At 60.8% G+C, this 17,980-nt stretch overlaps 1 protein-coding gene across 7 annotated transcripts in view; it reads right to left on the bottom strand.

Moving 5' to 3' along the window:
- Positions 1-1,242: 1,242 nt before the first annotated feature.
- The window catches only part of TTC7A (tetratricopeptide repeat domain 7A), a 136,664-nt gene continuing 119,926 nt past the window's right edge, over positions 1,243-17,980 (bottom strand). For 6 of the 7 annotated variants that reach the window (XM_051839053.3, XM_051839079.3, XM_017340791.4 and 3 more), the window contains 3 exons: positions 17,667-17,801; positions 10,666-10,868; positions 1,243-3,027 (listed from right to left, as the gene is read on the bottom strand). In XM_051839053.3, the coding sequence (XP_051695013.1) occupies positions 2,806-3,027; positions 10,666-10,868; positions 17,667-17,801 (560 nt within the window). In that variant the 3' untranslated portion in view covers positions 1,243-2,805. Of the gene's footprint in view, positions 3,028-10,665; positions 10,869-17,666; positions 17,802-17,980 lie in introns of those variants that run through there. The other variant, XM_089327698.1, reaches the window with a different exon arrangement.

Here is a 17,980-nt window from a genome sequence, read left to right on the forward strand (position 1 = left end):
TACCAGCTGCTCACTCACTAGACTGTGAAAAGGTCACAGCACAAGAGAAGCTGGGGCACGCCAAGGCGGCAAGCCCTTCTCCCCGGGACAGTAACGGCCCCACGAGATGGAAGATGGGGCAGGGAGGGAATGGAGATGAGGCCCCCAGAGCAGGGGACCCCATTTCCAGCAGTTCAAGGGGCATCCTCTGGGCAGCTGTCTCAGAGTGAGAGGGTGGTTAGAGCTGTGGGGTGCAGCTTGGGGTCCCTTGGGGGCATACAGAGCTGCAGAGTAGATTTACATCATAAAAAAAATTATTTATTTGAAAGGCAGAGTTTACAGAGAGGAGAGTGAGACAGAGAGATCTTCCATCTGCTGGTTCACTCCCCAGGTGGCCATAATGGCCAGAGCTGGATGGGTCCAAAGCCAGGAGATCCTTCCGGGACTCCCACAGGGGTGCAGGGGCCCAAGCACTCGGGCCAGCTTCCACTGCTTTCCCAGGCACATTAGCAGGGAACTGGATTGGAAGTGGAGCAGCTGGGACTCGACCTGGCACCCATAGGGGATGCCAGCACTGCAGGGGCTTTACCTAACACTATACCCCACCACTGGCCCCATTTACATCACTCTTTACCTTTTATTGTTGCATGTTTTATAGTATATGAGTACTTCCAAAAAGTTCATGGAGAAAGTGGAATTACAAGGTAAGTTTATTTTGCTGCAAAAAGATTTGTGAAATCCATGTACAGTATTTTCAAAACCGAAGCCCTGTTCAGAGCCCACGGGCAGGTGGCAGATCTCCTGTCCTCACAGTGTGTGGTGTGGCTTCCCCGCAGCGGCAGCCCACCCGAGCATGGCCTGAGGTCTCCCCCCTGCATGCGCCGTGTGCTCAGTCAGCAATGGCCAAGGTCAGTGTTTCTGGCTCAGGGATCCCTGCCCTAGGGGGTCCCTGCCCTAGCCTCTCCCAGCTGTGCTCCAGGGGTCAGAGGCCAGACTGCGCTCCTCCTCCCACCCACGCCTCCAGCTTCAGCTCCAAGCTCTGCACCCTCCCGAACCCCTCACCTCTCATGCCCTCCCTCTGGAAATCCAAACCTTCTCTGAGGGCCTCCCCTTCTACCCCTTCCTCCTCCGCCCCCCTGCTGAGCTGTCTGGCCCAGGCCTTGGCCCCGATGGCTTCTCCGGCCTCCCTCGTCCTGTGACACCGCTCTGGGGGGCCCGGCTCCAGGGCTGGATGAACGAACACGCGGCTGCAGACAACTCTGCTTCCGCTCAAGGGTCTCTTTATTCAATCTGCAAAGCCACTGCCGGCCACGCGACCCAGCCGCTGAGGCTCCCAACAAGGACATGTTTCGACACACATCTGACGCCTTTCCTGTCACCAAGAGTTGGCTATCAACACCTTGAGGCACCTTAAGCTGAATCAATAGCATTTGGCTTTTTCCTAATGAAAGAAGAAATAGACCTCTATCATATTCATATACATAAATATTTATATTTATATACACACGTACACATACAGAGCTCCTTCAGCCAGAGGCAAAGCAGCCAGTGTCCTCTGGGATGCTCCTGACGGACGCCCGGGAGGGCCAGGCAGCGCCGGCTGCCAGCGTCGCCACCTTGGGGCACATAGTGCAGAGGCAGCGCAGTGCGCGGGGGCCTCCAGGGGCCCTCTCCCTCCGTGGCAGATGGGGTGATGACAAAGCACGCCTCCCCCAGCCAACCTTCCCATACAGCTGAAAATGGGAGCGGTACCAGAAGGAGCTTTGTACCCCAAAACCCAAAGTGTGGGCCAGAAGGGACTTCCCCGGCGGGCCTGCAGGGCACTGACTTCTGAGTCCACAGCGGGGTCTGTCACAGACACGGCCCCAGGCTGCGGCACTCACATGGCCTCAGGGGACCCCAGAAAGCACAACCATGCGCTGTGGGGGATGGGGTGCTGGGGACAGTCCCTGAGGCCACCTCTCGCACGTTCTTAGACCTCCAGGGACCTGTGGGAATGATGTGTGGACTGCAGCATCAACAGGGCTGCTCCAAGGCTGCCTGCCTACCCTGAGGCTCATCATGGGGGCTGCTGGCTGAGCGCCTACAGATGCTACTGGGCTGTGGCCCTGGACGGAAACAGAGGGTGAGTTAGGGCCCCTGGCCAGACCCCCAAGGCCCAGAGTGGCCCGTCTTCTTCCCACTTGCCCGCTCTTTCTCCAAGCTGTGACTGCCCTGGGAGACCTGAGAGACATGCAGAAGGCTGTGTTGTCCTGAGACTGGCGGGTGACACCCGGGCAACTGCACATGGTAGAGGGGGCAGGGCACAGCTCTCGTGGAGCGGGTCTGGTCACCACAACTTGGCCAGGTCACCAAGGGTTCAAGCCAGACTGTCTCCCAGGCACCCAGGAAGGAGGCCAGGAAAAGCCCCTTGGCCCAGCCGGAGGCGGCTGTGGGCTCATCTGTGGCGCTGCCAGGCTCAGGAGCCAGGCTTGTGCAGAGCTGGCTGGTCTAGGTGTCAGAAACATCGAGACAGGTGGAGGTGCGTGCCCATGACACATGGGCGTCAGTGCACGCTTGGCTGGCACCTGCTGGGAGCTGTGTTCTCCCAGCCACTTCCCCACGCAGAAATGCCACCGTGTCAGTGGCCCAGGGAGTGAGGATTTGCTTCAGATGCAAATCTTGTCCACCTGGCTCCAGATGAGCAGCACCCAGGCCCAGCCAGTCCTGGGGAAAGGCAGGGTGGGAGAGGGAAGGCGCGGGGAACTGGGCTGCAGCCCACACACGTGCTCACTACTGATGTATTTCGCAGAGGCCCCAGCCCTCCCTGCTGCTGCTGCTCAGAGCTCAGAGCTCCCTGGGGATAATGGAGAAGGGCATCACGGGGCTGCTGGCCTCCAGCTCCAGGGCGGTGAGGAAGCAGTCGATGGCGGCCTCGTTCTGGCCCTGGGCTTGCAGCACCTCCCCCAGGCCCTGCCAGGCCTCGTGGTAGGTGCTCTGCCGCTCCACGGCGTCCCGCAGCACCTTCTGGGCCAGGCTCTTGTGGCCCAGCCGACTTAGCATGAGACCCTGGGGAACAAGCACAGGGCGGGGTTAGTGGGGGGGTACCAGCTTGCCAGGCAGACAGGCCCCAGCGTCCCTGGCTTGGGTGCTGTTAAGCAGCCATGCCCTTTAGCCAGGCAAACCCCACGTGCTCCGGCCCAACCTGGCTTCATCCCCAGCCTCCTGGGGCAACCCCTGCAGGAACTCTGTTCTCCTAAGGCCACAGACCAGGCCTTCAGGTCACCATACCTGGCTGCGGGTCTCACCGTCTGGTGGATCCCAGGCGAGCCCTAAGCCTCTGGCCTTCAGCTTCCTCAGCTGTGGACGGCCGACTCACAGCCCCCAGCTCTAGGGCTGTGGAGAAGCTGAAATGAGGCTGTACAGGTAAGGCGCTCGGGGAGGACCTTTCATCTCAGCCCTTGCTCCCTGCAGCACGGAGCTGCCCCAGAGCCCGGGCACGCGGTCAGGCTGAGGAGCTCAGCGCCCCCACACTGCCATGGGAGAGGAGAAGCCCAAGCCCGTGAGTGGGAAGGAGCTGCTCTTTGCCTGCACCAAGCAGCCGGGCTTTCTGGGGACGCCTGGGTCCTGGGCCCCAAGTGCCCAGCCTGGCCCAGCCTGGCAAGGGAGGCTCACAGCAGGAGAGTGGGATGGCCAGGGTGGGAGGCAGCGTGGAGAGAATGGGCTGGCTGGGCTGACAGACGAAAGGCCCGGGGTGCTGGGGCCAGGGGCAGTGAGAAGCATGGCCCTGCCGTTTGGCTGAAACTAGCCCATTGCTAGGGAGATGGAGGAAGTAGCAGGAATTGTCACAGAACAAGCCTGGGAAGTGAAAGTGGCACCCTGTGCCCTCTCTATCCTCTTCTCACCACACTGGGAAGAGTGCAGAGGGGACAGAGCTGGAAGCTGGAGAAAGGGGACACGACCCCCATTTTGCCTCATGGCCCAGAAAGGCTGCTTTGTGTCATTCCATAGATGTCCATTCCAGCCCTCAAGGGTCACACAGGTTGGCAACACAGGGGACTGGCCTTCTCTTGTTCAAAGATAAAAGGCAAAGCCCTGACATGCACTTCCTGGCCAGGGTGGGGGTGCAGAGCTGCCTTCTCTGTGCCTGGAGCCCCCTCGCTGGTGCCGCCCACTGACGGCCATGGACATTTTTAGCTGGAACATTTTCCTCCTCGCTGAGCTCCCCAGAGTTAGGCCCTCCGTTGCTATGGCGACGCACCAGGGAAGATGCACACGCCTGATTTCATAAAGTCCTCCGAGAGCCTGGAACACGGCCAATCAGGCAAGACTGAAATGGTGCTCGCTCGCTCGCTCCGGAAGTCCTAGGACAAGCCTCTCCCGCCCCCTCTCCCTCTGCCAAGCGGAGGTCTTGGGGCCAAGGCCAGGAGAGGACGAAGCACTGCACTCGTGCTGCCGCGGAGGCCCGGCCAGAGCTGTGCCCAGGCAACCACACACACCGAGGCGTGCAGGGGACAGGGAAGGGCAGGGAGCTGTGGCCAGCTGGGAGTGGTGCTGACTCAGGGCTGCCCAGGAGCAGGGACAGCGGCCGTCTGGCCAGGAGGGCTCCAGGCCAAGCGGCTCTGCCCACACGGCCCGAGAGCAGAGCGGAGCAGCTCCCAGTGGAACCGGGCCCATGGGGAGGAGGGGAGGAAGGCAAGCTGATGGCCGCCAGACGCCAAAATTGAGCACCAAAAATGGAAGGTTTGGGCCCTGTGAGTCCTGCCACAGGGAGCCAGCGACAGAGCAGAGGGCCAGGCCAGGCCGGCTGGGCCCCCTGAGGTGGGTGGGGCCTAGTGGCTTCTACACAGGAAACATTGAGCTTTCTTCCATGAGCTTCTGTTTAAGAAAAGGGCCCCACTGCTAAAACACGAGTTTGAAAGCCCTGATCTCAATATGCGTGTGGGTGTTTGGGAAGGGGCCAGATGTGTCTGCAGGCTGCACAGCATGTACGTGCGTGTGTGTGCATGTGTGCGTGCGTGTGTGTGCTACTTTCAGTTTGGAAGGTTTGCTGTAGGTTCCCCCTGTCCATGGGGAGGCAAAGGCCCAGCTCGGCAGCAGGAAGCCTGGTGGGGTTGGAACCCCAGCACTGCCACCGACAAGTGCTGTGACCCCAGGCTGATGGCCAATCATCTCGGAGCCGTGAGGTCCTCCTCTGCAATTGGGGGATGGCTCGGGCCTTCCTGGTAGGGCTGCTGTGAGGATCTGGTCTCAGTGAACTTGAGCAAGTGCAGCCGGGGCCACGTGGTGTGCAGAGACAAAGGCAGCGAGTCCTTTGGGCGGGAGGCGGGGGGAGTGGCACAGCTGATGTCTAGAGGCTGGGAGAGGCGAGACTGTGACTGTGGTGGGGTTGGCTCATGTCTCCCACCCTGGGGTGCTGACCTTCCAGCCTGAAAGGAGACACCGGGCAGGGGTCAGGCTGGGGCCCACAGGCCCCGGGGCCTGTAATAGGATCAGCTGCCACCTGCCTCTGACACCAGCCGTGTTAGTGTTTGGTAGCAACTCAGGGCTGTTTGCTGCCTGACAACTAGGCAGGGCCCAGCCCCAGAAGAGCCAAGGCCTCACCTGCTCCGCCCCAGCCTGCACCATACCGAGCGTCTTCCCACAGCCTCCTGGCTCCCCCACTTGCCCAGAGAAAGGAGAGACATAGCACTGTTGTATCAATTCCAGCTGACTGTCCTTGCTTACTGGACATGAGAGCCCAGGCCTGCTGAGGGCGCCCAGCCTGGGCCTGCCCTGGGCAACACCACAGCTGCACGGCCAGCCACAGGGGTCAGAAACCTCACGCAAGCTGGTGATGCAGACTGAGCACTGCACCTGCTGGCTGGAGCCACCCACATGGCTTCAGGGAGAGGCAGGGCTAGGCGACGTTCCCAGAAATTTCCACCTCCTTCCACCCCTTTTTCCCTCCTGGAGCTGTCTGCATGTCTGCCCAGGCCCTGCTGTCCCAGGAAACCTTCCCTGAGGATACAGACCCCCCACCCACAATGCCCGAACAGCCAGCTTGAGGTCACGGTCCCTGACTGTGGGCTCTTGTACAAGGAGACAAGGGCCCTGTCTCCTGCCTGTGTTGCCACTCACCACAGGAGGGTCCTGGATGCAGAGCCAGGGACACACAGGCACTTAGGGTGCTTAGTGACCGGGGACAGTCGGCCAGGGGTGTGCCCAGGGAGCTCAGCAGCAAAACCCTGCCTCTTAGGGCCACGAAGGCGGGCACCCGAGACCCAGGGCCTGCTGGATCCTCGGCTCACTCTGGGTGGCGACTGAGGGCAGGTTCTCTGTACAGGTGTGGGGTGGGGCTGGGGACTGCAGTCTGGGCTGAGTGGTCCTGCTGCCAGGCCTCCCTGTGCATTGGGCTCCTGACCCCAGGGGCAGAAGGGCCGGCAGGGAGGTGGGGGTGGGTGTCCCTTTCTCTGGGGGGAGGCCCATCCCGGGAGGCAGCCCGAGTGCTAGGCTGGGCCAGCTGCGGTCCAGGCTGAGTGCTCCCCCTCCATGCCTGCCCTCAAGTATTTATAGAAGTTATTTTGGGAATTTTTGTTCTGAGCTCAAGGCACATTCCTGGGATTCTGTGACAGACTTTCCAGCTGGGAAGCTGGGAATCAGCTGGTGGCCACTGGAGCCTCCTGGTCCCTGGAGCCCACAGTCTGGGGACACTGGGGCTGCAGGGAGGGGCCTCCTCCACGGCAAGGGGAGACGGAGGACACACCCTCCCAGCCCTCAGGTGTGTCAACCTGTCTGACCAGCTGGAAAACCTGCCCCTCCCAGCACATCCGTCTGTGCTAGTCCTACTTCCTCCAGCGGGAAGGGGCACACCTCCTTACAGACCCCACCCGGTGTCTTGCCCACGGGCTCCTCCCAGAGCTCCAGGGAGGGGATTCCTCTTCCTGGGTCCTCCACAGGTGATGTCCCAGAACCCCGGTGGGAGGAGGGCGTCTGCCTTCAGCGGGGCGGGGCCAGGCCTGGTCAAGATTGGCTTGACCATGACAGGCCATATCCTGGGGGACTCCAGAGCTCGGGGACCTGCCAGAAAGTGGATTCCTCAGCTCGCCCCAACTCCAGGGAGGGGTCTGGGCCCTTCTTCTGTCCCCTTTCGGGGCTCATTAGAGGGAGCTTCAGCTGAGCCCTTGGACTCCAGGTGCTAGAGGCGAACCCCAGTATTGGGGCATGGGAAGGGGGCCTAGCCTAAGAGGGGTGGTGACGGCCTGCTTGGTTTGGGGGGTGCTGGTGGTAGGGGCAGCGCTGGACCTGTGGGGAAAATCCTGCTGTGCAATTCCTCTTTGGACAAAACCGACTCTGGAGCTGTTATGCCGCCAGCACTCAGCTCTCATTCGGATCTGAATCTGGGGCAAGCTGTCTTCCCAGCCTCCCCTCGGATGTCCGTGGACTTCAGGAGCCACGCCCAGCCCGAGGTTTCCCAGCAGGGCGGAGCCTCACCTGCCCCAGGAGGGAGCCTGTGACACACACAGGCCACAGCCTCCCCCCTTCCCCCTGGGGCAGTACAGGCCAGGGGCACCGGAGACAGCACTCAGAGGAAAATCACCTCCCTGAGGGCCGAGGGGCTGAGGCGCTCTGACTGAACTCTGCCACGCAGAAGCATTGGCCCTCTCGCTGGCCTGCCCGGTGCCTGTCTCCGTCTCTAACACACACGCAGAGCCAAGGGCAAGACTTGGAGGTCCTCCCACTCCTCAGGCTGTCTGGACCCCTCTGAACCACCTGCTCAGGAAATGAACGAGGAGGGAGCAGCCCAGAGCGGGGAAGCATCCCCTGCTGTGCTGTGCACCTGCCGGCCCCGCCCAGCCGCACTGGGCCCTTCACAGTGCCGGGCACTGGGATCCACTTCTTGGCTGCTCGGGACGCTTATGCCCTGTAGAGTTGGGGTACAGAGGCTGAGCAGCCTGGCACGGCATAGGCCGGGGTGCGGGCCGAGCAGCTCCTCCCCAGGAGCCCGCCACCACGGCCTGACACACGGACTGCAGGACCCTAACAAGCTGCTGCCCTCCCTGCCAGCCGGGCTCAGCCTGGCCCTGCGCGGGCTGCACTCTCGCCCTGCCCCTCAGGCAGTCGGGGTCCAGGGCCTGCACATCTGCGCCTTGGCCAGGTTTCCCGGATGGACTCATGAGGACCCAGTGGCTTCGCTGCAATGAGTCTGGAGCATGGCTCAGGGCTTCCACTTCCCTCTGCAGACCAAGACCACACAAACACGGCCTGGGAGGAGCTACTCCTCCAAGTGACGAAGGCAAAAACAACGCTAACTGCAGGACTGCTGACGTTAAATTATTTAACCGTAACCCTAGCTGCTGGGCACAGTGAGCCCCATTCTACAGATGCGAATCCCGAGGCTCAGACAGGCTAAGGAACTTGACCAAGGTTAAACAGCGAATACAGGCAAAGTGAGGCTCCAGTCCAGGTTGGCCCCAACCTGCAGCCACCTCCTCCAGGGCCAGGTGTCCTGCTGGGATCTGAAAAGCCACCCCTGAAGTAACCTTAAAGATTGCACTGAGGTCCTGGCCCTGCCCTCTGCCAGCTCGGCACCCTGCTGGCATCGAGGCTACTCCAGCAGCACAGAGACACCTGGCCAGACCCTCGTGCTCCCAGCAGCGTGGGCCAGGAGAGATTGGCCTGACAGCCCTGCCTCCGATTAGAGTAACACTGGGACCTAGGGACAGGAGGGCAATCGCCAATTACAGGAGGGGACAGCAGGGGTATGGAAGCTGCAGGCGTCCTTTCCAAGTCACCCAAGTGAGTCGCCAGAGCCAGAGCCAGATCCCGGATCCCTGAGACCCAGGCCAGCACAGGGAAGACATCAGACAGGGAACAGTTCAGAGGAACACGCCCAAGCGTCCACACGGCCTTAGGGAAAGAGCGCTTGGTGAATCTCCCCCAGGCTTGCAATTTCCTATTCTTTTTGCATGTGTGTGGGAAGCTGGCAGGAACAGAGCATGTGGAGAGGGAGGAGCTGCCCACGCAGGAGCCGACGGCCCCTCTGCGTGCCTGTAACTTCACAGGTGGGCAGGCCTGGCTCTGGCGTGCCCCAGTTTCACCAAATCAGCAAGGCACCCGGGGAACAGAAAAGGGCCATTTCAGTAACAGCTGCAGGGAGCCACTCTGGACAGCCAGGCGGTTACCATAGAAACCCACCCTTGGAAATGGCTTTGATTTCAGGAAACTGTCTACAAACAACCATAAGCATAAATGAAAGGTGGTACACCATTCCTGCAAAGTCCTCCTTGGTGCTGATGTCGCCACACTTTAGGGCCCGGCCACAGGCGCTAATCCACGAAGGCGAGGGAAGGCGGACATCTCTGCCTTGGCCATGGGCCTGAGGACGGCCCACAGCCTCCCTCCCACCTCCCTAATCAAGTTTCTGGACGTGACCTCTGGCGAGGCATTCATCAGAGACGCTCGCAGCTGAATCGCGAGGGGAAGGAGTGGTGCTTTGCAGAAAACAAACATTTGCTGAGCCGCCCGGCAGGCGACGTGCAGCCACCGGAAGGGAACAGGGGCCAGAGGGTGATGGGATCTTTGTCCCATGTCGTTTTCCAGGACTCGTGTCTTACAGAGATGACCCGGCCCGGCCCCGCCCCGGAGTGCAGTGTCCGCTCTCTCGGCAGCACCTCCGCCGGGTGATCACCGAGCACTACGACCTGCAACATTCTCCCTGACGCTGGCTTCGCCCTGCGGGCAGATCAGACCCTGCTTGGCAAGGACGGCCCTTCGGCCCCCGGAGGGAGCCCTTCTCCTGAAGCTTCAGTGTGCTCCATGGGGCAGGTGTCAGGGATGCTCTCCCGCCGTTCTAAATGGCTCTGGAGACCTGGGACAGCCGGGGCAGAACCCAGCTCCCGGGGGGGAAGGTGGTTGCTAACTGTGGGCTCCTGTTAGCCTTGAACATCACCTGTGCTCATACAGGCTTGGGCCCTCTCAGCCCCGTCTATGAGTGTTATCCTGATGCCTGCTCTCTGGATGCGGCCAAGGAAGGCAGGGGGAAATGGCTGTTGCAAGGATCTCCTACGCCACCTGTCACAGCAGGACTCAGTTACATTTTTCTTGGACCAGAGGATCCCCACTGGACAGATTAAGTAACACCAAAGTCCCGAGACGGTGACTGACTTGCCCAGGGTCACCGAGCGTCAGAGTGGCAAGGCCAGGACAAGGTCCCTGGCCTCCTGCTCCCCAGCCTCCGAATCGTCCTCCAGCGAGGCTGCTGTGCACTGGGCACCTGAGTCCAGAGCCCATGTCCCCGGACCGGGGCTGCTGGGCCTTGTTACCACGCCAGGAACCATTTGCCATGTGTGTTTGCACCAGGCCTGGCATCACAGACTGCCCTGGCACGCCCCAAAATCCCACCAAGGAGAGGGAGGCAGCCCAACCATCAGAGGAGGGGGGGACCTGCCGAGAGGATCAGATGAGCAACAAGAAGAGCCCTCTGGGGCAAAAACGTCATGAAAGCCACAAAGCAGCCTGAAGGGGAACTGTCAGGGTCTGCGACAGGGAGACAGAGCAAGAGACAGCGAGAGTGAGTGAGCCATCACTCGCGATCAAGCTGGAGGGGGCCACCACCCCAGACACAGCCACAGCCACAGCTCAGCAGCAAGGCCCTGGCAGGCAGTGGGGCCGGGGCAAGGAGGGCCAGGCGGGGCCAGGGCCTGGGGCCTGCGCAGGTGGACTCACCAGGCTGTGCATGATGTGTACTCCGTCGGGGTTCACTGTGAGCGCCTCCTTGTACAGCTGCTTGGCCTCCTCCAAGCTGCCCTTCGCCTCGGCCAGCCGGCCCCGCATGTAGAGCACCGAGTGAGAGGTGGGGAAGAGGCCCGCCGCCTCCTGGATACAGAAACCGGCTTCCTTAAGGTGTTTTTGCTCCATGAACAGCTCAGCTGTGAAACCAGAAGGGGCGTGGGAGGTGTGAGTGGTGGGGAACCGGTCTGTGGTGAGGGCCACGGTCCCCCCGGCTCCCAGCACAGGGCAAGCTCACTGTGGGAAGCAGGGTCAAACCAGGGGTGGGAAGGCACTGTCTCCGTGTCAGGCACCATGCGAAGCGCTCCTCACAGTCTCAGGGGATGCTCACACGGTCCGGGCAGCAGGAAAGATGGCACCTGCCCACGGCTACAGGAGGAGCCAGGGTTTGCAGCAGGCTGTCTGACTTCGAGGCCCGGCGCTGGCGACACAAATGGCGTCCCCTAGAGCTGGGAGCTGGCCTAGGTGACCCTGGCTGCTGCTGCATGTCCTGGGAGAAGGGACGGAGGCTCTAGAGGCCTCTCGGGGTCGGGTGGGGGTGGGAGGCTGACTGAGGTCAGGGCAAGATAGGGCAGGCTGCAGCCAAGGCTGGGGGTGGGCGAGGAGGGGATGGAGGCTCTGGGAGCACCTGCTAAGGGGCAGAGCGGGACTCCACCCAAGCTACAGAAGTCACCACCTGCGTTTATGGAGAGCTGGTTGCAAAATCCTTTGTCTCATTAATCCTCCCTGGGCTGGCGGAGGGTGGGTAAGGGTACTATCAGGGTCCCTACTCTAAAAAGCCAGGCTGATGAAGGACGAGTTCACCCGACTCCCCTGGGAGAAAGGGCAAAGCCAGGGCTGGCCCCCAGCAGCCCCTGGGCCGTCTGCACAGCCGGCACACACACACAGGACCAGATCTGCCTCAGAAGCCCCTCAGCGGGGAGGGGTAGTGTCCTCAATCCCGGGCCGGCCCACACAAATGCACATTTCCATCCCACGCTGCCTAGGCACACGCCCCCAGCAGGCAGTTTTAGAATGGCTCTCGGCTGGCCTGGCAGCCGCTTGGCCCCCCCCCCCCCCGCCCTTCTCAGCAGCTCGCCACCAGTGCTGGTGCCTGTGCGGAGGCCACAGAAGGACGGCAACCCAGATGGGCGTGCAGGAGGCCGGCAGAGTCCGCTGGTGGCGGTGCCAAGAGCTTTTCCTAGCACAGGCTGAGAGCTGAGGTTATGCTAGTTCACAGTACGTCTGGCACGGGGTGGGTAACACACATCTCCAGTGTGAACTCCCAGAAAGAGGGTGAAACAGCAGGCCCAGGCACTCCCTCTTCCCGTCCTGACAGGATGTCCGGCAGGATGCAGACCTCAGGAAGCCCTTGGCTGCTGCGCGCAGCACGGGGGGCCCTTAGCGCCAACACTGCCTGAGGTTCGTGTGCAACCCAAGCAGCTCGCCACACCCAAGATGCTACTGAGGGCTTCTGGAGCAAGCGCGCTTTTCGTCACTGAAGCCGAGAACCTGGGAGTGTCAGAGAATTTGTTAAACAGAGAGAAACCAGGCTCCCGTGACGAGAGAGAGAGAGAGAGAGAGAGAGAGCGAGCAATGCAGGCTCTTGTCCCTTGAGACAGGATGACCTGGAGATGCTCAAGGCAGAGAGCATGGGGAGGGATACGAACTCAGGGCCTGGCGGGGAGGGCGGGCAGTGGCCAGGGACTTGGCTGTCTCGGCCTCTCCTGCTCTGCTCTGCTGGAGGTGCTGAGCAGGCCGCCTTCACAACAAGTGTCCCACGTGCACGCGTTCTGCTCTCACTGCGTGCCATGTCCTCCCATGAGGAGAGAGTGGAGACGGAGCTAGGGTGGGGACCGCTGAGCCACTAAGCCCCGTGGGAGGCCCAGGGCAGAGGAGCGACAAGCGTCAGTTCTGAGTGTTACGGGCACTCAGAGCGGGTCAGACCAGTGCTGCGGGTGTGGTCAGGGAAGTCTTCCTGGGGGCAGCAGCATCTGAGCTGGGACCGAAGGCTGCAGGGGCAGCTGGGCTGGTAGAGGAGAAGGGAGGCCACGCTAACCCAGAGGGCTGGGCTCCACCGCAGCCGAAGAGGAGAGGGCAGAGGCAGAGGGCGGCCCTGGCCCGGCTCATTAAGCTGTTTACAGCTTGCTGCGCTGTCTCCCGAGCCTGTGGGAGGCTGTCCCTGGGCCCACCCTGGGGACTACTCCCAGGGCCTTCACATCAACACATGTCAGTTAGAGAGGCCCACTCCAGCACAGTCTCTCCTGCCTCAGGGCCCCTTGCCTGCTGGGCGCAGCCCGGAGCACAGGGTCGCTCAGTGCTGATGGCTGCACCACCAGGCGGGCAGGGAACCGGACAGCACAGCACAGAGCCAGAGAAGCCAGGTCTCCCCAGGGCTGCCCCTGACCTGCAGCCAGGCCCACGGGTCCGGGGCTGCAACGCACCCCCTTTCGGAAGCTCAGTGTTCCTGGGCAGGTGCCCCCGGCTCCTGCTGTTTTACCAAACATGGTGTTCTGCAGCCAGCTGGCTGCCGGACTGCAGCAGGAACCCCGTGGCACCGTGCCCACTGCTGCCTTGACCTTCTCCCTCCTGGCCTGGCCGGACAGCCAGGCTCCAGCAGTGGCACACCCATCCTGGCCGCGCTGGAGGGACACTCGCTGTGACGACTTCCCCGGGATTTCCATGGTCCTGGCAAACAGGGCCTTGCTGTGCCTGGTGTCACGGGAGCCCTCCGCAGTCCCCCAGGTGACTACCTGCCTTCCTCCCTTCTGACGGCCCCTCTGGCCTCACCTCCCTACCTCCTCGCTGCTCTCTCCTTTTCTTCCCACCGTCTCTCTGCCCCTCCCCTCTTAGCTTCTCTCTGCAGGCTACAAATGGAAAACATCTGTTCCCTGGAGTGCTGCAAGACGCCCTTTCCTTCTTTTCCTCTGAGGCTTCCTGGTGTGACCCCGCACCCAGGGCTGACGGTTCCAGCCTTCCTGCCGTCCCTGCCAGTGACCCGGGCTCCCCGGCCTGGCAGGGCACAGCTCCTTCTCCACGGCCATTTCCATTCCACTCTGCAGGGAGGGTCCTGTGCTGAGGAGCAGGCGCCTCCCCTGGTGGGGTGTGCTCCCGACAGAGACCGTCTCCCCTGAGGACAGCAGAGAGACTAGGCCCTAAGTGCAACCCACATGAGCTGGCCTTGCCTGCCCCCACAAGGTGGAGGTCATGTGGTGACCCCCAAGGAAATCAGGAAGTCAGCATCCTGCTATGCAGCAGACCCTCGAGACACACGGACTTGCAGAGTCAAGGGGCAGGAGAACCTCTCAGGGAACACAGAGGTCAAGTGCACCCAGACAGCCAGGGAGTCGGGGGCTACGGGACCTGTGGATGACGTCCTGCCTTGAGAGCGGCCTCCTCGCCAGCTCAGGAGGCAACGAGGTGGGTGGGGACCTGGAAGAGGCAGAGCAAAGGAAGACAGAGCGAGGAGGCAGAGGAAGGACGAGCGGGCAGGGCCTGGGCAGGAAGCAGCTCCTCTGGACCGTGACTTTATCACACATAAACAGGGGCTTTCGCTGCAGCCCGGAAGCTTAGCCACGGCTGCCTAGGTTGCCTAGCAGACAGCTGGAGGGGTTTCTATCTGCAGGGTCCCCGTGCCCAGACAGTGTGGACCAGGCAGTGAGGAGGGAGGCTCAGCCAGCTCTCCCTGGACCTCCCCATCCAGCTCCCTGTTTCTGGCACACTGCCACTTCCCAGGGACAGGCACGGCAGCGAGCAGGGGCTGGCTCCTGCTCTCGGGAAAGCACCTGTTGGCACTCAGGATTCCAGAGCATCTATGGGGCCTGGTGTCCCAGTCCCGCACAGAGCCACTCCCCAAGCAGCGACGCTCTCACCCCACATCTCTCGCAACTGGAAACCCTCTGGGAGGGTGGTTTTGTTAGTTAATTTTAAAAAATTCTATTTCTTTGAGAAGCAGAGAGACTCCCATTCCCAGGTTCACTCCCCAAATGCCTGCAAGTTCTGGGACTGGGCTAGAGCCAGAGCCAGGAGCTAGGAGCCAGGAGCTCAATCCACATCTCCCACGTGGAAAGCAGGCTTTCAAATGCTTGAGCCATCACCACTGACGTCTAGGGTCCATACTGGCAAGAAGCTGGACTTAGGGGCTAGAGCTATGAATCAAGTCCAGGCACTCTGATACAGGACTGGCTCTCCCCTGGGGTTTAATGGTACAGATGGACACCCAGAATGAGGACATATGCCGGGGTAGTTTGTATTATGAGTGGTTAGATAACAAAGTTCTGGCCTGAGTTCTGGTGGTTAGATAACAAAATTCTGATCATGAGTGGGAACTCCAGGATGTGTCCTTCTAGGGAGAGGGTGTCCGTCTTCCTCTTGTCCTCATTTGTCCCATGACTTGGAATGTGAACATGGCAGGGAGCCATTCTGGGCCAAGTGGACAAGAACGGGGACAGCACAGCGGTCATCCCAGGCAGGGTGGTCACCCCTGAACTGAAAGAAGTTACATCTGCCTTGAGCCCAAACCTCCCTCCTGACGCTGTGCTGCCCTGCCCTCACCTGGAGCCCAGTTCAAAGTTCAGATGCCGTCTTCCACGTTCTCCTCTGTTGACCGAGTATCCAGGGTGACACTGGAGAAGAGCTGATGTGCACATTACTGAAGGGCGGGGGTGTGTTTACATCAACACTCCCAAGTCCAATCTCAGGCTTTAGGAAGGTCCTCAACACGCTAGCACCCCTCGCATAAGGGAATGAACAGTGTGTGAGAAATGCGAGCGGCCTTGAGACCTGCAGAAACATTAGCACCTGCTAATGGCACCAAACAAGACAAAGCACTAAACTCAAGGCACGTGATCGCAGTTACTCAGGCATTTCTTGAAGTTGGGGGCACCCCAGTGTGGGTGCAGCTTTCCCCCAGGCACCTGTGGTTCTGGGGCTCCACCCTGCCCTGGGGACTCGCTATGGCTTCCGTCTTAGAAGAGGATGGGAATCAGGAGCTGGTATTGTGGCATAGTGGATAAAGCCACTGCCTGTAATGCCGGCATCCCGTATGGGTGCTGGTTCTTCAAGTCCTGGCTGTTCTGCTTCCGATCCAGCTCTCTGCTATGGCCTCAGAAAAGCAAGGGAAGATGGCCCAAGTACTTGGGGCCCTGTACCCTTGTGGGAGATCTGGAGGAAACTCCTGTCTCCCGGGTTTGGACTGGCTCAGCTCTGGCTCTTGAGGCCACCTGGGGAGTGAACCTGCAGATGGATTGATCTCTCTCCTGTAATCCTGTAACTCTGACTTTCAAACAAATGAACAAATCTTTAAAAAGGAAAAAAGAAGATGAGAATCTTTGCCTAAGATGAGGATATGTTCATTACTCTTCTAGATTGTGCACCATTCTTCTTCCCACTTAAGACCCAACAAGCAATAGGGCACAGCCCCCACATCCTAGCCCCTAAGGGGCCCTCACGTGCCAAGTAGGGCAATACTGGCAGAACTCAAATGCTCCCATGTCTAGCCTTCCTGTGAGTCCTGGTCCATTTTGTTTTCTAGATTCAGAAACTCCAGTGGGGAGAGAGGGGACACGCTGCACACAAATGCATCCACGCGTGAAACACGTGAGGTGGGAAACCCTAGACTCTCAGCTGCCAAGCGCGTTTGAACGTTGGCTCTCAAATCCCCACGGCCCAGGGGCTGATCCCCCACTTCTGGTTTCTTACCACCCCTTGGGGGCTGCAGCACCACCCGTGGTGGGGAGGGGCGGACAGGAGGGAGGAGGGGTGCTCACAGGGGCGTGCTGGCCCCGGGAGTATTTTCAGGATTTCAGTCACTCTCGTGTCCTCTCTTTATTGCTCTGCTGCTGTTTTATTACATTTGGGCATGTGCCATCTCGGGTTGTGGGTCTCTCTTTTCACTGCCGTAGGGTTAAACCATCAACTTCTCTTCCCGACGAATCACCCCTTGGCATTCCCAAGCGCAGCGTGAGGACACTCGCTGCCTGCTGCACCACGTGGCCTTGGCCTCTACCCCAACCACGACAGACACCGCAGAAGCCGAGCACCATCTGCTGAGCACCTAGTCCGCGCCACATGGCTGCTCGCTTCCGATCAGGACTTGGCCAGCGGGGAGCGGGCATCAGGACCCAGGTCTGCCGCTTCCCCACCAGGGAACCCTCAGCGCCTCCGCGGCAATGGCGCCCTATCAAGAGGGGCCCGCACTGGAAGGGAGCCTCAGTCACTGCCTTCCCTCCACCTCCGATGAACCCTACCCCCAGACCTCCCTCTCTCGGAGGCCTTCCTACTCCACCAACTCACCAGGGCTCAAAGCCCTCCAGGGCTGGAAGCTGATTTTTGAGACTGAGCAGGCTGTCCATCTGTGTGGGCTCTCCTGACCCCAAATCCACTCATGTGTGTATTTGCTGCCAGAGACCCTGCGCCGGGTAGGGACACAAGCACTGCCCCCCTCATCGGGCAGAGAGGGAACGCCGAAGCCAGACACACTGGGTGACTTGCCAGGGTAAGCAGGGAAGAAAGAGCTGGAACCTCAGCCCCAGGTCTCTGATCCCAGAGTGCTCTGGAGCCCCCGGCTGTGCACACCCCCTCTCCAGGATGAGACAGTGTGGTAGAATGAGAAGGCCATGCCAAGATGGCCACTGACAACGGAGCCTGACTGACAACGGGCTGTGACTGGAGGATGGTTTTGGAAACCCCCGGCAACAGAGCCTGACTGGCAACAGACTGTGATTGGTTAGGGCATAGACTGCCCCTTGACCGTATTGGCTGCCTTGGCTATATAAGCTGCTATAGCAACTGAAATAAACGAGTCTGAGGGCTGCTCGCCCTCCCGGGGTCTGTGTGGTGACTCCGCACCTCTTGCCCCCACCACGTTCCTTCTCTCAGAACGAATCCACAGCAACAAGACAGGGCTCTGAGTGCCTGGGGGGCCTCAGGCGGGTGTCCCTAGGGCTAAAGGCACTCACCAGCCTGCAGCCAGATCTGCTCCAGCGTGGTCCACAGCTGCGAGGGGCCCTGCTTCAGGACAGAGGCGGGCACGGTCAGCTCGGACATGGCCTCCTCCAGCCGCGAGGCTGCGATGGACGAGGCCCGCTGAGAGTCTGCAGAGTGAGAGGGGACAGGGCTGAGCAGCAGAGCCAGGTGCCCCACGCTACAGGCCCCAGGAGCAGTGAATGCTCCATGGGGAGAGATAGGGTAACCCGAAAACAGCCCACAGACCCACGAGGAAGGGCTACCGATGGCTGCGAGAGGAACTTTTACCCACTACAGTTCCAGCCCT

This window comes from Oryctolagus cuniculus, chromosome 2 (genome assembly GCF_051225735.1).
Source record: "Oryctolagus cuniculus isolate XC-2025 breed Fujian yellow rabbit chromosome 2, ASM5122573v1, whole genome shotgun sequence".
NCBI lineage: Eukaryota > Metazoa > Chordata > Mammalia > Lagomorpha > Leporidae > Oryctolagus > Oryctolagus cuniculus.